General features: G+C 40.3%; 1 protein-coding gene across 1 annotated transcript in view; it reads right to left on the bottom strand.

Annotated features, from left to right (window-relative positions):
• Window positions 1–17,690, bottom strand: part of LOC135085617 (uncharacterized) — a 101,430-nt gene that overhangs the window by 50,505 nt on the left and 33,235 nt on the right. Inside the window, exon 2 of the mRNA XM_063980393.1 lies at window positions 16,117–16,208. Within this exon, the coding sequence (XP_063836463.1) occupies window positions 16,117–16,208 (92 nt within the window). The remainder of the gene's footprint in view (window positions 1–16,116; window positions 16,209–17,690) is intronic.

Below are 17,690 nucleotides of genomic sequence, written 5' to 3'. Positions count from 1 at the left end.
AATCTAATTCATTGGATTTATTGGGCTATAAATTTTATGAGTTACTTTAGAATATTATAATATACCTAATTAATAAAATTATCACTTCACGGGATTTATTGCAACAATATCTATTTTAACGGTAAATAATATTTACCCTCCCGACGTTTCGGCTCGGTTGCACGAGTCATGGTCGCGGGCAGACTGAAGAGATGCGGCGTCGTCTGCTCCGGCGCGATGAGTTTTCTTCACCCACCCGCATTTGCACAATATTTTCGTCAGTGGTACCACAGAATAATAATAAGTACTACGTACAGAAGTTTTACTTCGCGAAGGTATTTAAAAAAATGTATGCTCAATGTCATTAACAATATGGTGTAATTTAGCTTGTCTCAAGAGTCAAGCAAGTTTGTCAGAAGTTTTGTTGACAAACGTCAGTGATCGGTACTGCGCCGAAGCTATAGGGCTGACTTCGGTAAAATGATGTGACGTGAGGTGCCAATCTGCAGAAAATGGCGGAGGAAATACATGATTTAGCATGAATTATCATGAATAATATTAACTACTTATTTACCTCTCAGTGTCTTCAGGCAACTTAAAAAAGTACATTCTGTGTTTTTATTATTATTTAGGCAGTTAAATACTGCACAGTATTTAGTACACCATTTTCTTTATTTTTTTCCATCATACACAAGAATACGCGTGCGTGAGTCAATGTTCGCTCGTATGTGAGGCCTTGTCGAATAGTACTCTTGTAGGGGGCAATCGTGCGTGTTTTGTTTTCGATGTAAACTCGCGGAGATGAACAGGCCTGGTGGTACAGTCAGTCCGACAAACTACACTAACAGTGTCCGGGTTTCTCTGAGACGGCCTAGAACGCGATACCACTGACGAAAATATTGTGCAAATGCGGGTGGGTGAAGAAAACTCATCGCGCCGGAGCAGACGACGCCGCATCTCTTCAGTCTGCCCGCGACCATGACTCGTGCAACCGAGCCGAAACGTCGGGAGGGTAAATATTATTTACCGTTAAAATAGATATTGTTGCAATAAATCCCGTGAAGTGATAATTTTATAGTAAAAAATGCAACATAATAGTTTAAAATATTATACCTAATTAATGTTTTATTTGGATATACATGATACATATCTACATGTATACGTAAGTAAAAGTTGCGCCTTGATATTATTCGTTTATAATGTTAACTACTAGATTTCAACACCCTGCCCCAATTACCAAGATAAACATAACCATCAGGAGTTCCCTACTCGATACAACATTTACACATCCAAAAACCGATAGCCCCACGTTAACAACACCATAAAATCCCCATAAGCGTCAGCCTTTCACCGCACGTGTTTCTATGGTGTTTACCAAGCGTTCCATGGGGCCGTGGGACGCTGTCCCATGCCCAGCGAATACTAACAAGTTGGGTAGGGTATGGTGATAGAATGAGCGATTAGCGGAAGCGTTCAAGTATAGTTTATAGCGCTAGTCTAGGCTTTATCCTACTAAGAATCTTCCAGCGACTTCATCATCATCATCATTTCAGCCACATGACGTCCACTGCTAAACATAGGCCTCCCCCAATGACTTCCACATCGCACGGTTGGTAGCGGCCTGCATCCAGCGCCTTCCTGCTACCTTTATCAGGTCGTCGGTCAACCTTGTGGGTGGACGTCACACACTGCGTGGCCTCCACTCCAGAACCTTGCTGCCCCATCGGCCGTCAGTTCTGCGTACTATGTGCCCTGCCCATTGCCACTTTAGCTTACAGCGACTTGGCCCACTTTTATTTATCTTGGTCCACGGGACAATAAGTGGATTGAATTTTAAAATATTTTTTCTTCCGGCAACTTTTTGCTGTTAGGCTTAGGCCAGAACCTTGTTCTGGAGCGGAGGCCGCGTATCGGAAAACGCAGCGTGGGACCTCCACCCACAAGGTGGACCGACGACGTCGTAAAGGTAGCAGGAAGGCGCTGGATGCAGGCCGCTACCAACCGGGCAACATGGAAAGCATTGAGGGAGGCCTATGTTCAGCAGTGGACGTCCTATGGCTGATGATGTACAGCAAATAACATGACACTCCTTCTGGCGCAGTCGGGTAAAAACAAATCCCTAAAAGATTGCTGAGGCGTTTCTAATCGCCTACCGCTCCGCTCACCACAGTACCCGCATCGTACTTCTAATGCGACTGTCAATACGGCCCACGTTGTACTGTACTGTACGGTAGTCGCTTAAACAATCGAATGTAGAGTCCGTTTACTTGATTCGATTACGCATAAAATGTATTATTCTATGAGGGGATTCGCATTTTTTGTCAACCAGCGTACACTATAGGTCAAATCCATTGTGAGACTTGTTTTAAACCCACTCCTAAATTAGATTACTTAGAGGGTTCAACAAGGATATACCCATTGGCGTATCTAGGGTGCAATTAGTATCATAAGTATGTAGATTTATTTTGTAAATTGTATTTCTAAGATTTTCTGGGGTGGGCCGTAATGATCGTTGAATTGAAACGCTTACAATATTTTGAAACATTGGCACTGCCAGTATATTTATGAACTCGACTATACCTAGTAATTTGTTACGAACAAAACACTTATAACCAATCAAGATTGTTTTCAGTTTTTTCGCCCACAACGGGTAAGCTCTTGGCCTGCAGATGATGGAAAGCGATGATCAACTTCACTTGGAATCCTCAACCACAGAGGAACTGGCTATCTTCCAATCCAACTGCCGAAACTCAACAATACTGTTACCATTGTTAATGACGACAAACTTAAGTAAGATGGTGGTAACTGGCCAGTTAAAATTGCTTGTTTAGAAGTGTTTTATGGGGGTCAACGACCGAATGTGCGTGTTAACAACAGTCACACCCACAACAGGGAAAGGGAACTACCATCCCAAGAGACACCCTGTAGACGGCAGAATTTTTGTCGGCCGATAGTTTGGGGGGCTGTTAATCACTATGAACATGTATGAAAGCAAATTACATGGATTTGGTATCGGCCGATTTCTCATACAAATTAGAAACCGACCAAACTATAATATCGATCGATTAAAGTCTGCGAGGAGTCTAAGGGGTCCACTGGACCCATGAACTTTGGTTCCTATGACGAGTGATTTGTAGGCTGATGATGAAGTTCGTAAAGTAAAATATTTATTTTAAGGTACACTAGTAAACTTCAATAACTTCGAACACCTAAACTATGTTCTACTGATTAATTTCGTTGCGGGTCCAATGACAATTTTACTTTCCTCCGAGACCAACTTGATCTTCACTGGTTGGGTTATTGGCGGTCAAGCTGTAGATCCTGGCTGCACAGGAGTTGCAGCGGTGGGAACGAGAGGTGGGAATAGTCCTGTTGATTGGATTTTTATTGGCGGTAAAGCTGTAGATCCTGGCTACACAGGAGTTGCAGCGGTGGGAACGAGAGGTGGGAATAGTCCCGTGACAATGACACATCTTAGCCGGAGTCAATGCACTGATGACGTCGCGTGCCCGTTACGGTGACATTGTTTTTTTCGTCATTACAAACGCGTCATTGTCTGACGGCGGGCGATTGAGTTATAAATAGTACGGTTTAGCGAAGAACGGTTTTCCGTTAAACTGAATGTTGTTGTCGAGATGAGAAAAAATAGTTTAATAACGTCCAATTAGATCTTTTCTTTTTTGTTCGTTTGCAAAGACCACCGTTGCGTCTTTCCATTCTATACATAGCCAGAACGCAAGGGTGTGAAACTAATCGAGTATAGTTTGGATGTGACTTTTTTTACTAAGCTCCTCCAAACTATACACGACCAGTACGCATACGCTGCGTACTGCTCGCGTATACTTTGTAGTGACTTAGGTCAATTATCTTACTCCAAAATATACATCGTCAGTACGCATACGGACTAATCATGTATGTATTGTAATAAGTTCGCGATTACAATGTATACGCGAGTACTTAGTTGCATGCTCGTCATTTTGACTTATTTACCTCTCTTTCTATTGCATATTAATTCATAACTGCGTGTCTACTTTAAACATTGAATCAATTTCGACACGTGCCATTGTTTTGATAAAGAGCTTTTTGGTGTTTCATATTCTGCCATAGAAAAGATATTTGTTTTGGGGCTGAATAACTCTGAAATTAAGAATTATGTATGTGAAAATGATTTTTGTTCTTGAGATAAAAGCTTATAAATAAAAATGAATATCCCTGGACATTTTACACTGCGCTTCTAGTCCCAAACTAAGCAAAGCTTGTACTATGGGTACTAGATAACGGATATAAACATACTTAAATACTTTTTTTGTAAATACATACTTATTATACATAGAAGACACCCAGTCCAATACAAACAAATATCAAAATATGTTCATGCACACAAATTAATGTTTGTACTGTGCGGGAATCGAACCCGCTACCTCCGGAACAGTTATCCGTTTAGAACCACTACACCGAACGGTCGACAATTTTAGTTAATAATGCACGTTTAACTTTCTTCATTCACTCTCACTAATAAATAATTGTTATTTAATTTGAAATCTACCTAATCAATTTAATTTCAGAAACCACTTACATTAGTGTTATAAATCTAGATTTATTATAATAAAATGTAGATTTAGTAAAATAATAATATTTTATGTAAAAATTAATGAATTTAAAAATGGCATCACCGTACGTGATCTACATAGGTAGTTCTTATTTCTAATCTCGAGGACAAAGCACGAGCATAATATCTAATAAATGTAATAATTTTAAATATAATTCCATATTTTATTAAATCAAATAAACTAAACACACTCTAGTCAACTGTAAGTGGTGTAGTATATTTTGGAGCGAAGACGGAATCCATCCACGACACAAACTATACACGATCAGTACGCAAAATTCGTGTATAGTTTGTAGTGACCGACTTACAAAGAGACACTCCAAAATATACACGAGCAGTTTCCTATGGGTGCGTTCTGGCCATGTATAGAACGGAAAGACGCACCACCGTTACTGGACAAAGTTTTTCTTTTCCTTTTCCTTTTTCTTTTCAGTTCTTTTCCTAATTCTCTTTGTCACATAATTTTAACTAATTGACTGCTTTTTTGCATTGATTGAAAACCAAAATCTTGCCCGAATGGTTTCAGCATGCAGGCCAGTATAAGATTACTACCAGTGGGAATCCCACTGGAAGAGTGCCAATCCCTCACCCGTGGATGTCATAAGAAGCTAGGTACTAAGAGTAAGGAACAAATAAGAAAACATCAGGCCTCCCATCCCATCGAGTGTTGGCCAAATCTTCCATTTGACTCTAGTAAATTGGAGAGGGTCGTGCTCATGCAATGAGGGTTTTCGCGATTGAAAAATCCGCCAGATGGCAATACGTAGACGGGAGGTCCAAATGCTGCATGATTGGTGGATTTTGACATATCTGTCAATGTCATGTCAAAAATAACCAATCATGTTTTTTCTTTACAATGTCCTTCCCGAAAATCTCTTTGTATACTTAAATTTTAGTGTCACAAATACAAAACTGCTGATTCACAAGGTCATTCACACTAAGGTGTGGCCTGCATGTTCCCTTTTGTGTTGTATGACTCAACGGGTAGGGCTTTGCCCCCTCGCATAGGGAATCAGGATATTATTATAATAATGAACGGGAATGGCGTAACTATAATTTGATGGGGCAATCATTTTATAGGGAAAAAGCACAACAAACGGTAATTTTATGGGGCAATCAATTTATTGCCTGGAAAAATTACAACTATTGAGAATAAAAACAAAGATAATACATTTGAAAAGTATAAATAACTTGAAAAAATCAAAGCCTATGCGCAGACCATCGATTTTTCGTCGGCCGATAGTTTAATCGGGCAGTTGATCAGTATGGGTATGTATGAAAGTGCACACATTACACATCATACCCGACTAGGGTTGCCAGGTCCAAAAACACAAAAGCCGGAGTCTGTGCTTCATTTGGCCAGACATTTTACCCTAAAAGCCGGACATGTCACGAGGGGGCAATTAGTGTCATAACTCACGAGTGAGTACTACCATCATCGGTTGCCTAACATCCTGATGCGTGCGCTTGGTATTCTCGACTTTAGCTTGGCGCAGCAGCCACATAAAAAGCCTAACAAAAGCCGGACAGGCCGGACAAGCCAATATTTGGCCGGACAAGACCGTAAAAAGCCAAACATGTCCGGCTGAAGCCGGACACCTGGCAACCCTATACCCGACTCGCACTTTACCTATTTCATTCATTTCAATCGCACTTCTGTCTCGTTATAATTTCTGTATAAACAAACAGCTCGTGGAAACTTATAATAATTTAGTGTTATACATTATTTATTAGCGAAATTAAATATGTATTCAACAGCTGATTATTTCCTTAGTAAAGGAAACAGAATAAAAATATTTCAATAAAGTAAATAACCGGAAAATTTTTATTTAATTGCAAAGTAAAATATTAAGAAATTAGATTGTTAGTTACTTTAGATAAATACATTATTATGTTATTGATTACTTTAAATTCAAATTAATATCAGTATAAGCTACTTTCAGAGCTGTTACACAATATTTGAACGCAATGTTATAAATTAATAATTGCCTTTTTAACCGACTTAAAAAAAGGAGTACTCAATGCGATTGTAAATGCGTCTTTTTGAATTTGGATGTGCTTAGCAGATTCAAGCCCGTATACACAAACATTACTATGAGGTCTCACAGTGCGCGTGGACGCACAGGGTGACACACGAACCAATCACAGAGCTCTATTCAACGCTGTGCGTTCGATTTGCTGCTTCACATAAGCAAGCATCGTTTGTGAATACGGAATAAATCTTTTTAATTGATAAGATAAATGGGATGATTTTTCACAATAAAATTGATTCAGTGGTCTCTTGGAAGTACTTTAAATAACATAAAAGAAATCATTAAGTAAAGGTCTTGGAAAACTAATTGCAAGTTAACACCAGCGCAGTTTCATATCGATTCGAACCAATGAAGGTGCAAGGAACCTGCAGACACTTTTTTGTTGCAGGATGCTGCAGACAGGAAGTTGCGAAAAAAGGTACAGTTAGGGTTCCCAGATCAAAAAATAAAAATCCTGGAGGAAATTCCTGACATTTGAAACTTAAATAATTCTTAAATTCTTGTACTTAAATATACTCGTAATATAAATGTCATTAAGCATCGTTCATGTGTATTCGTTCGTTCATTTCAGTCGGAAGACGTCAACTGCTGGACAAAGGCCTCCCCCAAGGAATTCCACGAAGACCGATCCTGCACCATGTGTATAAACGAAGAAAATTTTTGTACGTATTCTGGAAGCATTAAAATCAGAAGTATTATTGTGTAAAACTCATTTATTTATGCAAGTAGGCTTTTAAAAAATACTTTTACACGTCCCAGTATTAACCCTACCACTGCTTCAGGACAATACATGCTGAGAAGAAGCAGCGCAAGAAACTCAGTCACTATGTGTTTGATATCGGCCGATTCCTCATACATATTGAAAGTCAATAAAACTATCGGCCGACAAAAATTCTGTTTAGTCTGCGGGGAATTTTATCCTTCGGAGATCACAAATCGATCATTTCTAACTAGAAAGAGACAACTAAAGAGAGAAAGAGAAGCCAAATTGAAGTCTATTATGTCTGCAAATGCACGGAGGCGATCGCTAAACAAATTAGTTTAAAGCTACCCCGCGTAAAGCCGGGCTGGCGTCTAGTATCGATTGGGGGTGCACCCAGACCGCACCCGCTTTTCACCGCTGTAAGGACGCAGCACACTTATCAACCCGGAAAGGGATCGTAACCGTATCAACTCGAGGCGGTCAGTATTCTTTGTATGAAACTCCATACTGCAACGCACACTTATTCGCGCCGTATTCGCCTCGCGGATGACAGCTAGCGAAAGGCGATACTGATGGTGACTGGAATTTCGAACTTCTCCTATGTTCTTCTGATTAATTTCGTTGCGGGTCCAATGACAGTTTAACTTTCCCCCGGGACAAACTTGACCTTCATTGGTTGGGTTTTTGTGGCGGTCAAGCTGTAGATCCTGGCTACACAGGAGTTGCAGTGGTGGGAACGAGAGGTGGGAATAGTCCCGATGATGGTGACTGGTGTTGATACTTTTGATACCCTTTCCGAGTTGATAAGTCTGCTATAACCTATATCATTCGATTTGGGGCTCCGTGGGGAAAGTAAATAGACACTTGCAGGGCAGATATGTACCTACCATCCAAGACTACATCCCACTTAACACCAGGTGCGATTGTGGTCAAATGCCTGCCTTGTTATGCATAAAAAAAAACTAAAAAATGATCATCCCAACAGAGAAACAGAAACCAAACTGAGGTCAACTAAGAAATAAGTTTAAAAATTAAAGGCCTCCACTAAAGCCTGGTTCGACGTGCGATAACCGCGCGGTTTCTGTGTGAATCTCATTGGTGAGGCACTGAGTAACCATGCGGTTATGATTTAATGCAAGTATGAAATGAGTTTTATGAGTTTTTAGTTTTTAAAACTGTCCAGCAACCGCGAAAATCGCATGTCTGAATCATGCATATGACTGCATCTACACTGACTGCAAGTACACACGGAAAGTTGATCGAGACGAAGCGCTAGATCGCACACCGAAGTATGGGCTAGCACGGGAAAAAGTTACCGAGATGGTGTTCACACTATAAAGTCTCGACAATAGTGTACTTGCACCAATAGCATCATAGGCTTTAAAGCTACCCCGCGTAAAACCAGGCGGGCGTCTAGTATCGATTGGGGGTGCAGCCAGACCGCGCCCGTGGGTTCGTCGTTGTATATCATTCGAGTTGGGGTTCCGTTGGGAAATGTGTAGACCGCAATGAATAGGCAATTTGATGTGATGAATAAATAAATGGCCTTAAAAAATCTATCGTTCTCGTCGTCACATATTCCAGTTGTCTTTAGGGAAAAATCTGAGTGATGGTATAAGTTTGTAATTACTTTGGACTTTTTTACCATTATAGCACTAAAACTTTACTGTAGTGTCAAATAGTTCGTGACACCCAAAGTAGCCAAAAAGTTCGCAACACGTCTTTGTTACAATTGGAATAAGGTTGTGTTCTCAACTTTGGCCACTTTGGATGTCACGAATTATTTGGCGCTGACTCTACAGGCTTTCTACACTCGCGAGCAAAAATATGGAATCACCCTATTTATTCCGAGCGATCATAAGAACTAAATGACTAATAGAAGATCAATAAAAATGGTACCATTTTAAAGGTGATATTATAAACTTTAAATTGATACCATAGATACATACAATACATAGTCATTCAGTTGTTAAGACCGCTCGAAACATAAAGGGATGATTCCATACTTTTGCTCGTAAGTATAGTAGTTTTAAAAAACCTTGTCCGATGAAAAAGGTTTGATTCTGTAGTTCAAGAATACTAGTGGCCATGAAGAATAAGTAGCATTATTGTTTTATTTTGGTACTAAATAAACATTTATTTCTTTCTTTCTTTCAATTGCAACAGCTTTTTCGCCCGTATTCACAAACGATGCTTGCTTAAGTGAAGCAGCAAATCGAACGTACAGTGTTGAATAGAGCTCTGTGATTCGTTCGTTTGTCATTGTCACCCTGTGCGTCCACGCGCACTGTGAGACCTCATAGTAATGTTTGTGAATACGGGCGTTTGCATGGTCGGAATTTAAACTTCGAGAATTAAAAAAAATACTATGAGTACGGAACCCCATGACCAAGTCACCTCTCCATGGTGAAGTCCATTCCTTCGCCCTTGGGCGTTATTAAACGCCTAAACACGATGAATAATGTTATTGTTGTTTTATTTATACACCAACTTAAATAGCTTGTTATGAAGTTTCGTCGTTTATTTGGATAATTCAAAGTGAGATGGTTTCTAATTATTTTAATGTGTTTGGGGTAATTTATTACGAGAACCTTAATAGAATTTTGTAAAACTTTTATTTAGCTAGTACCTGCTGTGTTTCTGCCTTCATTTTGAATTGAAAACAATGTAAAAGCACAAAATTAAATAATTGGCAGTTGTCTTTTCACCGATGGTCTTAAGCGAGGCTACTACTCCTGTGTAGCCAGGATCTACAGCTTGATCGCCAATAAAACCAACCAGTGAAGGCCTTTTGTCTCGGAGGAATGTTAAACTGTCATTGGACCCGCAACGAAATTAATCAGAAGAACCGATCGTCTTGACAACGTCGCATGTGACGTCACTGTCAAATCTTCATTCATGCCACGCGAGACGGAACGGTGTCCGAATGAATGGCCCGACCGCAGGGGTCGACGACCGGCCATTGTGACGTCATCACTTCCGATCTGCGCATTGGCAGGTGATGGTGCGACCGAGGGAAATGGTTAACTAGTGAGTTGGGAAAAACCAGAGAAATGTCATTTCTGTCCACCTTAATTAACTAGCTACTTTAATAAGATATTTTGGAAAGATTTTATGTGCTAACAGCAGATAAAACACATCTCTGCACCCTTTTTTTTCGTCAGGAAATGCATGAAATTGCATACCCACTGGCCCGGGGGAACCAGTCGGTTATGTGAGGCTCTCCCTGCCAGATGGGCAGGGCCTACTCACTAAAACCTGACGGTGTCCTCCCAAAGTCTTTGACTGCGAGTTATTGTCCGAGCTAGATGGCCTAGACATTCTTTCGCGGCTCCACCCCAGACTGTGGCTCGCTCTGTTTGAGCAAGCGAAGACTGGCTTCAAGGGTACCTCCCCTGTTCTTCGCTAAACATTTCTGCCACCTCTATAGAAGTCTCCTGACAGAGATAGGCGCTCTTAACACACTACACCCCTTGGCGGCGTGCTCAGATGCCCTCAATGTGCGAGGGAGTTTGCCGCGAAGATCGGCTACGTAAGCCATTTTCAGGCGCACAAGCGCCGCCATGACAGTTATGAGTGGAAATGGTCGCCATAGCCAAAATAGGCCGGATAAAAGATCATCAAGATATTTTAAGCAGGTTTGAAGCAAGCCCAGAAAAAGCCTTTTAAAGGTGTTCCAGTTCTTCTGTGGTTGAGGATTTCGAGTGAAGCTAGTTCACAACTTTTTTTTTATGTGAAAGGAGGCAAACGAGCAGAAATTTCAGCATAATAATCACTTTCCATCAGGTGTGATACAGGCCCAGAGCTTCCTTGTTCTTCTTCTTTTCCCTTGCCCTTTTTTCCATTATTTGGGGTCGGCTCTCCTTGTTCTGAAGCGCCAGGAGAGTCTGTCCTGGGTTGTCGAAATATTTGTCAGGGCACGCTCTAAGAGCGCTTTCACATTTAGGCGATTTAGCAGCGCGACAAACGCGCGACAGACGAGCTGCCGAAAACATCATTCTATGTGACAGTGGATGCATGCCTTTACATTATAAAAACGCCGCTGCCGCGCTGCTGTCGCGCTTCTAACGCCCTAATGTGAAGCGCTCGAAGTCTTTGGCCACCGTGAATAAAAAAATACAAGCCTTAAAAGTTCTTGAACTTGAAAGAGCAAAATTCGACCACCGCTACTTGCTACGCGAACCGGAAGTCATTATGTCAATGTCACAATGCCGAGCGGTCGTTGACACAATCATTGTCATGAAAATTTTCTCGAACGAATTCTGTTTTAATGACAGGATTAATTTGCGAAGGCCCTGGAGAATTCTTCCGTGAAGTATCTGTTTCTCAAAAAGCTTTCAACAATAATTTCCTTTTGAATAAATTATAAAGTTCCAAATTATTCCCTAGCTAGCTCCTTTAGTCTAGTGGTAAGTTCGATTCCCAGTGGGGGCAGATTTTTATGTTCGGTTTGGTTAGTGGCAGGGCTTGTTCTAAGTCCGCTTGGCTAGCTTCACCATCCATCTTACCTAAGTCTGTCGCCATAACAACAATGTTATCAGTATTGTTGTGTTCCGGCAGTTAGAGGTAAGATAGCCAGTTCCTCCGTGGTTGAGGATTCCGGTGAAGCTCGCTTCTACCTTCGGCCTGATCATCACTCCATCAGGTGAGATACAGGCCAAGAGCTTCCTCGTGGATAAAAAAAGGACAAATCGTGCTTTGTGACTTCTTGGGGGTCTTGCATTTTTTTTTTATTGAACTGCCATTGGCTGAAAAGACGAACCAGTCTTTTTAACCACAAAAGGGAAACTCTAGGCTTGCATCTTACCTGATGGAAATGAAAATATCTTGACCAAGTTGAGTATTGTGAAGGAAGGAAAAATAAAATGTTTTATAGGCGAAAACTCGGCTTCTTTTCCACTTTAAATATATTATAGCGGGATAAGATCTACTACGAAAATAGGAATCGTTTCTCCGATAAACTTTATCGCGAAGGCAAGACCTTCACCCCTAACTGTAATTGGGCGCAAAGTTCAAAGTTTAACCGGTCGCGGTATCACCGTGTCAATTTGAACCTTGTGGCCTTATCTTTAGGTCTAAAAACATGGAAAAAGTTTGATTGAACTCAGAATTAATTGCATTCACTTATATCACTTTAATTTTTTCTGAAATATACAGACTGAAATTGGAGGAAAATCACAAAAAGCATCAAAACACGCAAATTCAGTTTTCTTGGATGAACTTTTTTCCAATTATTTTGATTTGAATGGTTTCAAATTAGTTTGGTAACTAAACACGGGTCTCAACGCTAGCATAGCAGCTGAAACGTCAAGCCGAGTACATATTATTATGTACTAGCTTTTGCCCGCGGCTTCACCCGCGTGAAATTTAGTTTGTCACAGATTGACATAAATTATAGCCTATATGTTATTCTGGGTTATAAACAAAATACACATCAAAATCCGTTCAGCAGTTTTTGCGTGAAAGAGTAACAAACATCCAGACATACATAAAAACTTTCGCATTTATAATATTAGTAGGATCTCGTATAAAAAATGTCGCGTTGAGTTGAGACCCGTGTTTATCTATTTAAACCAATATCATTTTAATATCCCATCTACTGAACTGATTTTTACCCGACTGCCACAGAAAGAGGGTTGTTAAAATAAAATAACATTTAAATTGGATCACAAGCAGCTCTAACCAATTATTATTTTCCAAATCAGTAAGTAAATAACGGAGTTCTTAAACAAACAAGAAAATACAACCTGAATGAACCTCGACCTTTTTTGAAGTTGCCCAATAAAACTTTTTCACATCCAAAGAAAAAGTCTGCAATTAACTTTTACAACTTTCCAAAACTTCCCCAAGGAATATTAAAGAACTTTTACTTAATATTAATCTTTAATAATACTTCAGCTTACCTGAAGATACAGTACCCCAAGCACGAATCTCGTAATCGTATAACAATCGTAAAGCCCGTTTTCCACCGCCAAAGAGGAATAAACTAGGAATGACTAGCGGAGGTCTTCGTATACATAAAATAGTAACAATTGCACCGAGAAAGAGTTCGGGAGTATTGATTTGATTAGCGAGCTCATTTTGACTTTTTTTGCTTTTGCCCTATTTGTCATTTTCACTCGACTCTTTTTTATTGGTGGAAACAGATTTAAGCATTTTTGTATTGCGAGGTAAACGGAGTCATTAATGGACTCGCTCCGCTGGCGGTGGGAAACCCGCTTAATAATCCTGACTATTGATTGTTTGAGATGCTAAGATCATGCTAATATTGTTATTAATTTGCCTAATGACAATGAAAATAATGTTAGCTACTAGCTTTTGTCGAAAGATAGCTTTATTTTTTCGTCTAGTTTTTTTATTACGAGAGTTGTTCGTGCTTAGGGTACAGGAGCCTCCCAAGATACGCATCTGTAAAGCAATTTGGTAAAGTATCCGAGGCCCGGCAATTTCGTAAATTATTTCCCTGTGTATGTACTAGCTAATAACCGCGACTTCGTCTGGTTATCATCATCAACAGCCCTTTACAGTCCACTGCTGGACTATGAGCCTCCTCCACTATAGTGGAGGGTTTTGCCCTCAGATCATAGAAAGAGAATAGATATGAAGTCGCGCGTAACTACAACGAGAACCAGTGTCCCCACATTTCCCCCACCACAGCTCCCACACACACATTCAACTGTGTAAAAACAAAGCGACTGAGAGTCTACGACAACATGTGCAACCGGCTTAAAAGTGCTGTGATTGGCCAGAAGGCGTGCCTTATGGCCAATCAATGGCCGCGTGACGTGACGCACACTTTGAAAAAAGCAATTAGAGAGAAGAAAGATAAAATGGAGTCGATAAGATATCGATACTTTAAATCCTGGGGGCAAGGCTCGAAATTGGTTTAAAAAATGCTTGTATGAAAACCTTTTTATTATTATACGTTATGTTTATGTTCTTTAACGATTTTTGCATAAAGGAGTCAGTTCCATTTTGTATGGAAGAAAAACTCAGAATCAATTATTGGGACTAAATGAAGTTACCTTACATTAATTTACCCCAACCAAAGCTCAATGTCGTTATCGATGGAGTATAGAAGTTATAGACTGACAAAGTTTGTATGAAAAGTCATGGGTTACGTAGGTACTTGCGATTTTTACCAGTATTTACAATATTGGTAATATATTATTATTTACTTTAATAATAATAACAGGATCACTGTAATTATTATTAACTACTATCGCGCATTAACTTTTTAATTATGGCGAAATTCGTACCGCCTATGTTTATCAAAAATAATGCCTATATTAGGCTTTCAACTAGCTCTTATAGTAATTACATAGTTGACAGTTACTAATCCCTTCTACTATTGTTATTGTTTTTGTAAAAACTTAAAAATCGCAAGCAACTCATGATTTTTTCATTCAAAATTAGAAAATAGAAAATAATAATTTACTTCTATTTATCGATAATAGGAAACCGTATTAGAACACGAGCCCTGCACTATGTTACGACCGGCACATGCGGCCGTACTGTGTATTTTCACGCGTCAGTGGATATCGGAAGAAATAAAATACATTGCGCAGTAGTTACGCATGACATAAAGTGGTTGCTAACTAAATCGTCAATGTACAACGTGTTTGAATTTTTATCACCACTAATTTCGATATCGCAGTAAATGTCACGGCACTGAATTCGTTCGTAAAAATGTTTAGTTTTTTTTATTTATAAGCAAAATACCAATGGATTTGCAATACTTACATGTGGTAAATGACTTCATTGTTCCTGTAGTTCTTCGTTTCACTTATGTTATTGCACGTTACGACGCATTATCCAACAATATCGGAGAACATTTCCTCAGTACGACTGAATCGCGACTAACCTGGCGTCGCGGCCGATGTTCGTTTCTGGGCATATCGCGGAGACACGCGCCACGCCCCCGTTTCACATCTATTCCCTTCTATGATCTGAGGTTTTGCCATAATCTCCACGCTTGGCAGGCGGGTTGGAGATCGCAGTTTAAAAGATTGAATTATCTGGTTATACACGCTAGTAAAATACACATATTTTCTAACTTCTGAATTATTAATTTATTTTTCATTTCTCGTATTAGGTATTATTCTGGACTCATTAAGTTCCTAGACCTATCTTATATTATAAACTCTACGAACGAATGTACTTGAAATACTTAAATTACTTCACTTGAGCAGACATTTCCTATTTACTTAAAGAAAATAATTGCGAAAGAAAAACCGTGACTCATTTCTCATAAGTAATGCACACTCAATACTCAGTCATTATTATACTACGGTATCTATGGTAGAGTCGTGGCCTTCATCACCGTAGTCATGACATGCAGATTGTAGAGTGAGGTCCCATTGTAATGGGCGTTATATGTTTTTATGTCGCTACCAAATAATTTGTGCATAAAATCAAAGGATCATCCCTTCTATTTCATCGAAAGTTTTCGCCAAAACATCAGCTCAACCTTTAACCTTAACCATATTTCCATCCAACCTACATAGGATATGTTACCGCAATTTGCAGGTTATCAAATTCACGGGCCATTGGGCGCGAGCGTTAAATTGGTTGAATTCGACCCGCTCACCGTAAAACGTGTCGTATCATCCCATCCCGCAACGTCATTTCCGATTAAAGGTATATCCACACTACTACATTTAGGGCTATATTTCACTGGGACTAAATGAATGCTGCTGACAACGCCACTTTTGTAGCGGAGTTCTGGGCTGACACTATGTAGGTTTGTTATCGACACGATAAGAAGAAGAAGATTAACAAAGACCACTCACCCTGCAGGATAAGCCACCACCTCGGTGTTGGGGTCGCAGTCGAGCGCCGCATTGCTGCCGACTGTCAGCCCCAACACGCTCTCCAACTTGATCTGTGGACAAGGAAACAGCACATTTAGTGAAGGTAGTCAGAGAACTGGACTCGCTTAGGTTTAATTTTTAGGCGGCCATTGAGCAAGCAAGACGCCCTGCGAACCAGTGGCAATGAATACTGAGTTTTTTACATCAAACGTCGTCACTAGTGAGCGCGTTTAAAAAATCTATGAAGATTTTTTTAACCGCCTCGGTGGTCTAGTGGTAAGACCACCTGCTACAGACGCAGATGTCCCGGGTTCGATTCCCAGTGGGGGCAGATTTTTCTGTTCGGTTTGGTTGGTGGTAGGGCTTGTTCTAAGTCCGCCTAGCTACCACCATCTTACCTAAGTCAGTCGCCATAACAACAATGTTAACAGCATTGTTGTGTTCCGGCAGTTAGAGGTAAGATAGCCAGTTCCTCCGTGGTTGAGGATTCCGGGTGAAGCTCGCTTCCACCTTCGGCCTGATCGTCACTAACCATCAGGTGAGATATAGGCCAAGAGCTTCCTCGTTGTGGATAAAAAAAAAATTTTAGTTCTTAAAAGTATCCGCTAGGGGCGCTGTAAAATCCGTCATACATTTAATGTCATTTTTTACGCGCTCACTAGCGACGACGTTTGATGTAAACTCACACTAAGCCCTCAGGTTAGGGGGGGCCGCGGCGTTGCATCGCGTCGCAACGTCAACGCATCTCTATTGCATCTCTCTACGGCTGAATTGCACCGTCTTACTTTAACAGTAACTATAACCATAACCGGTTAAAGTAAGATGGTGCAAACCAGGCTAAGTCGATTGGATTGACGAAAAAGTAACTCCTAATTGATACACAAAATCCCATATTGCTGCGTTTTGATGGCTCGTCAAAACTATGTCAATTGCCTTTTAGTATTAACTACCAAATTGCAGTATTTTTTATGCTTAACAAGGCAGGTAGGTATTTGACCTCAATCGCATCTGGTGTTAAGTGAGATGCAGTCTAGGATAGTACATAATTATCTGCCTTGTAAGTGCCTATTCACTCACGCCTTGAAAAGGCCCGGATTATAATGTTCGGGAAAGACATCAGCAGGAAGAGAATCCCAGTGATATACAAGAATACAAGCGAACCCTAAAATAAACGTTCCACATTACGAACTTCAGCCTTCAACTCACACGTCATAGGAACCAGTTTCCCCCGCAAGGTCGTTCCAAGATGGCTGCCGTCCTTGCGTCCGCGCAAGGATGCGTACAGTTACCGGACTGGTTGTGGTGACCTTGCGGTGTGGATAGCCGTTTTTACTTTTTTTAGCCTTCCGTGAGGTTACATGTAAACTGGCTTTGACCCGCGGAATTTTTTACGTTTTCAGATTGGATAACGTACGATTCATCAAACGCTTTGTTTAACGGATTTTATCGCGTAGGTACGATATGAACTGTAAAATGATTACGATTGCTTCACACAATTCCACCTCTGATCAAATTATGAAATTAGTCATAGAAACTTTAAATCGCTTGTTTTA

Source organism: Ostrinia nubilalis, chromosome 29 (assembly GCF_963855985.1).
Source record: "Ostrinia nubilalis chromosome 29, ilOstNubi1.1, whole genome shotgun sequence".
NCBI lineage: Eukaryota > Metazoa > Arthropoda > Insecta > Lepidoptera > Crambidae > Ostrinia > Ostrinia nubilalis.
The sequence above is the reverse complement of the archived record's forward strand: the minus strand, read 5'-3'. Positions and strand labels throughout refer to the sequence as shown.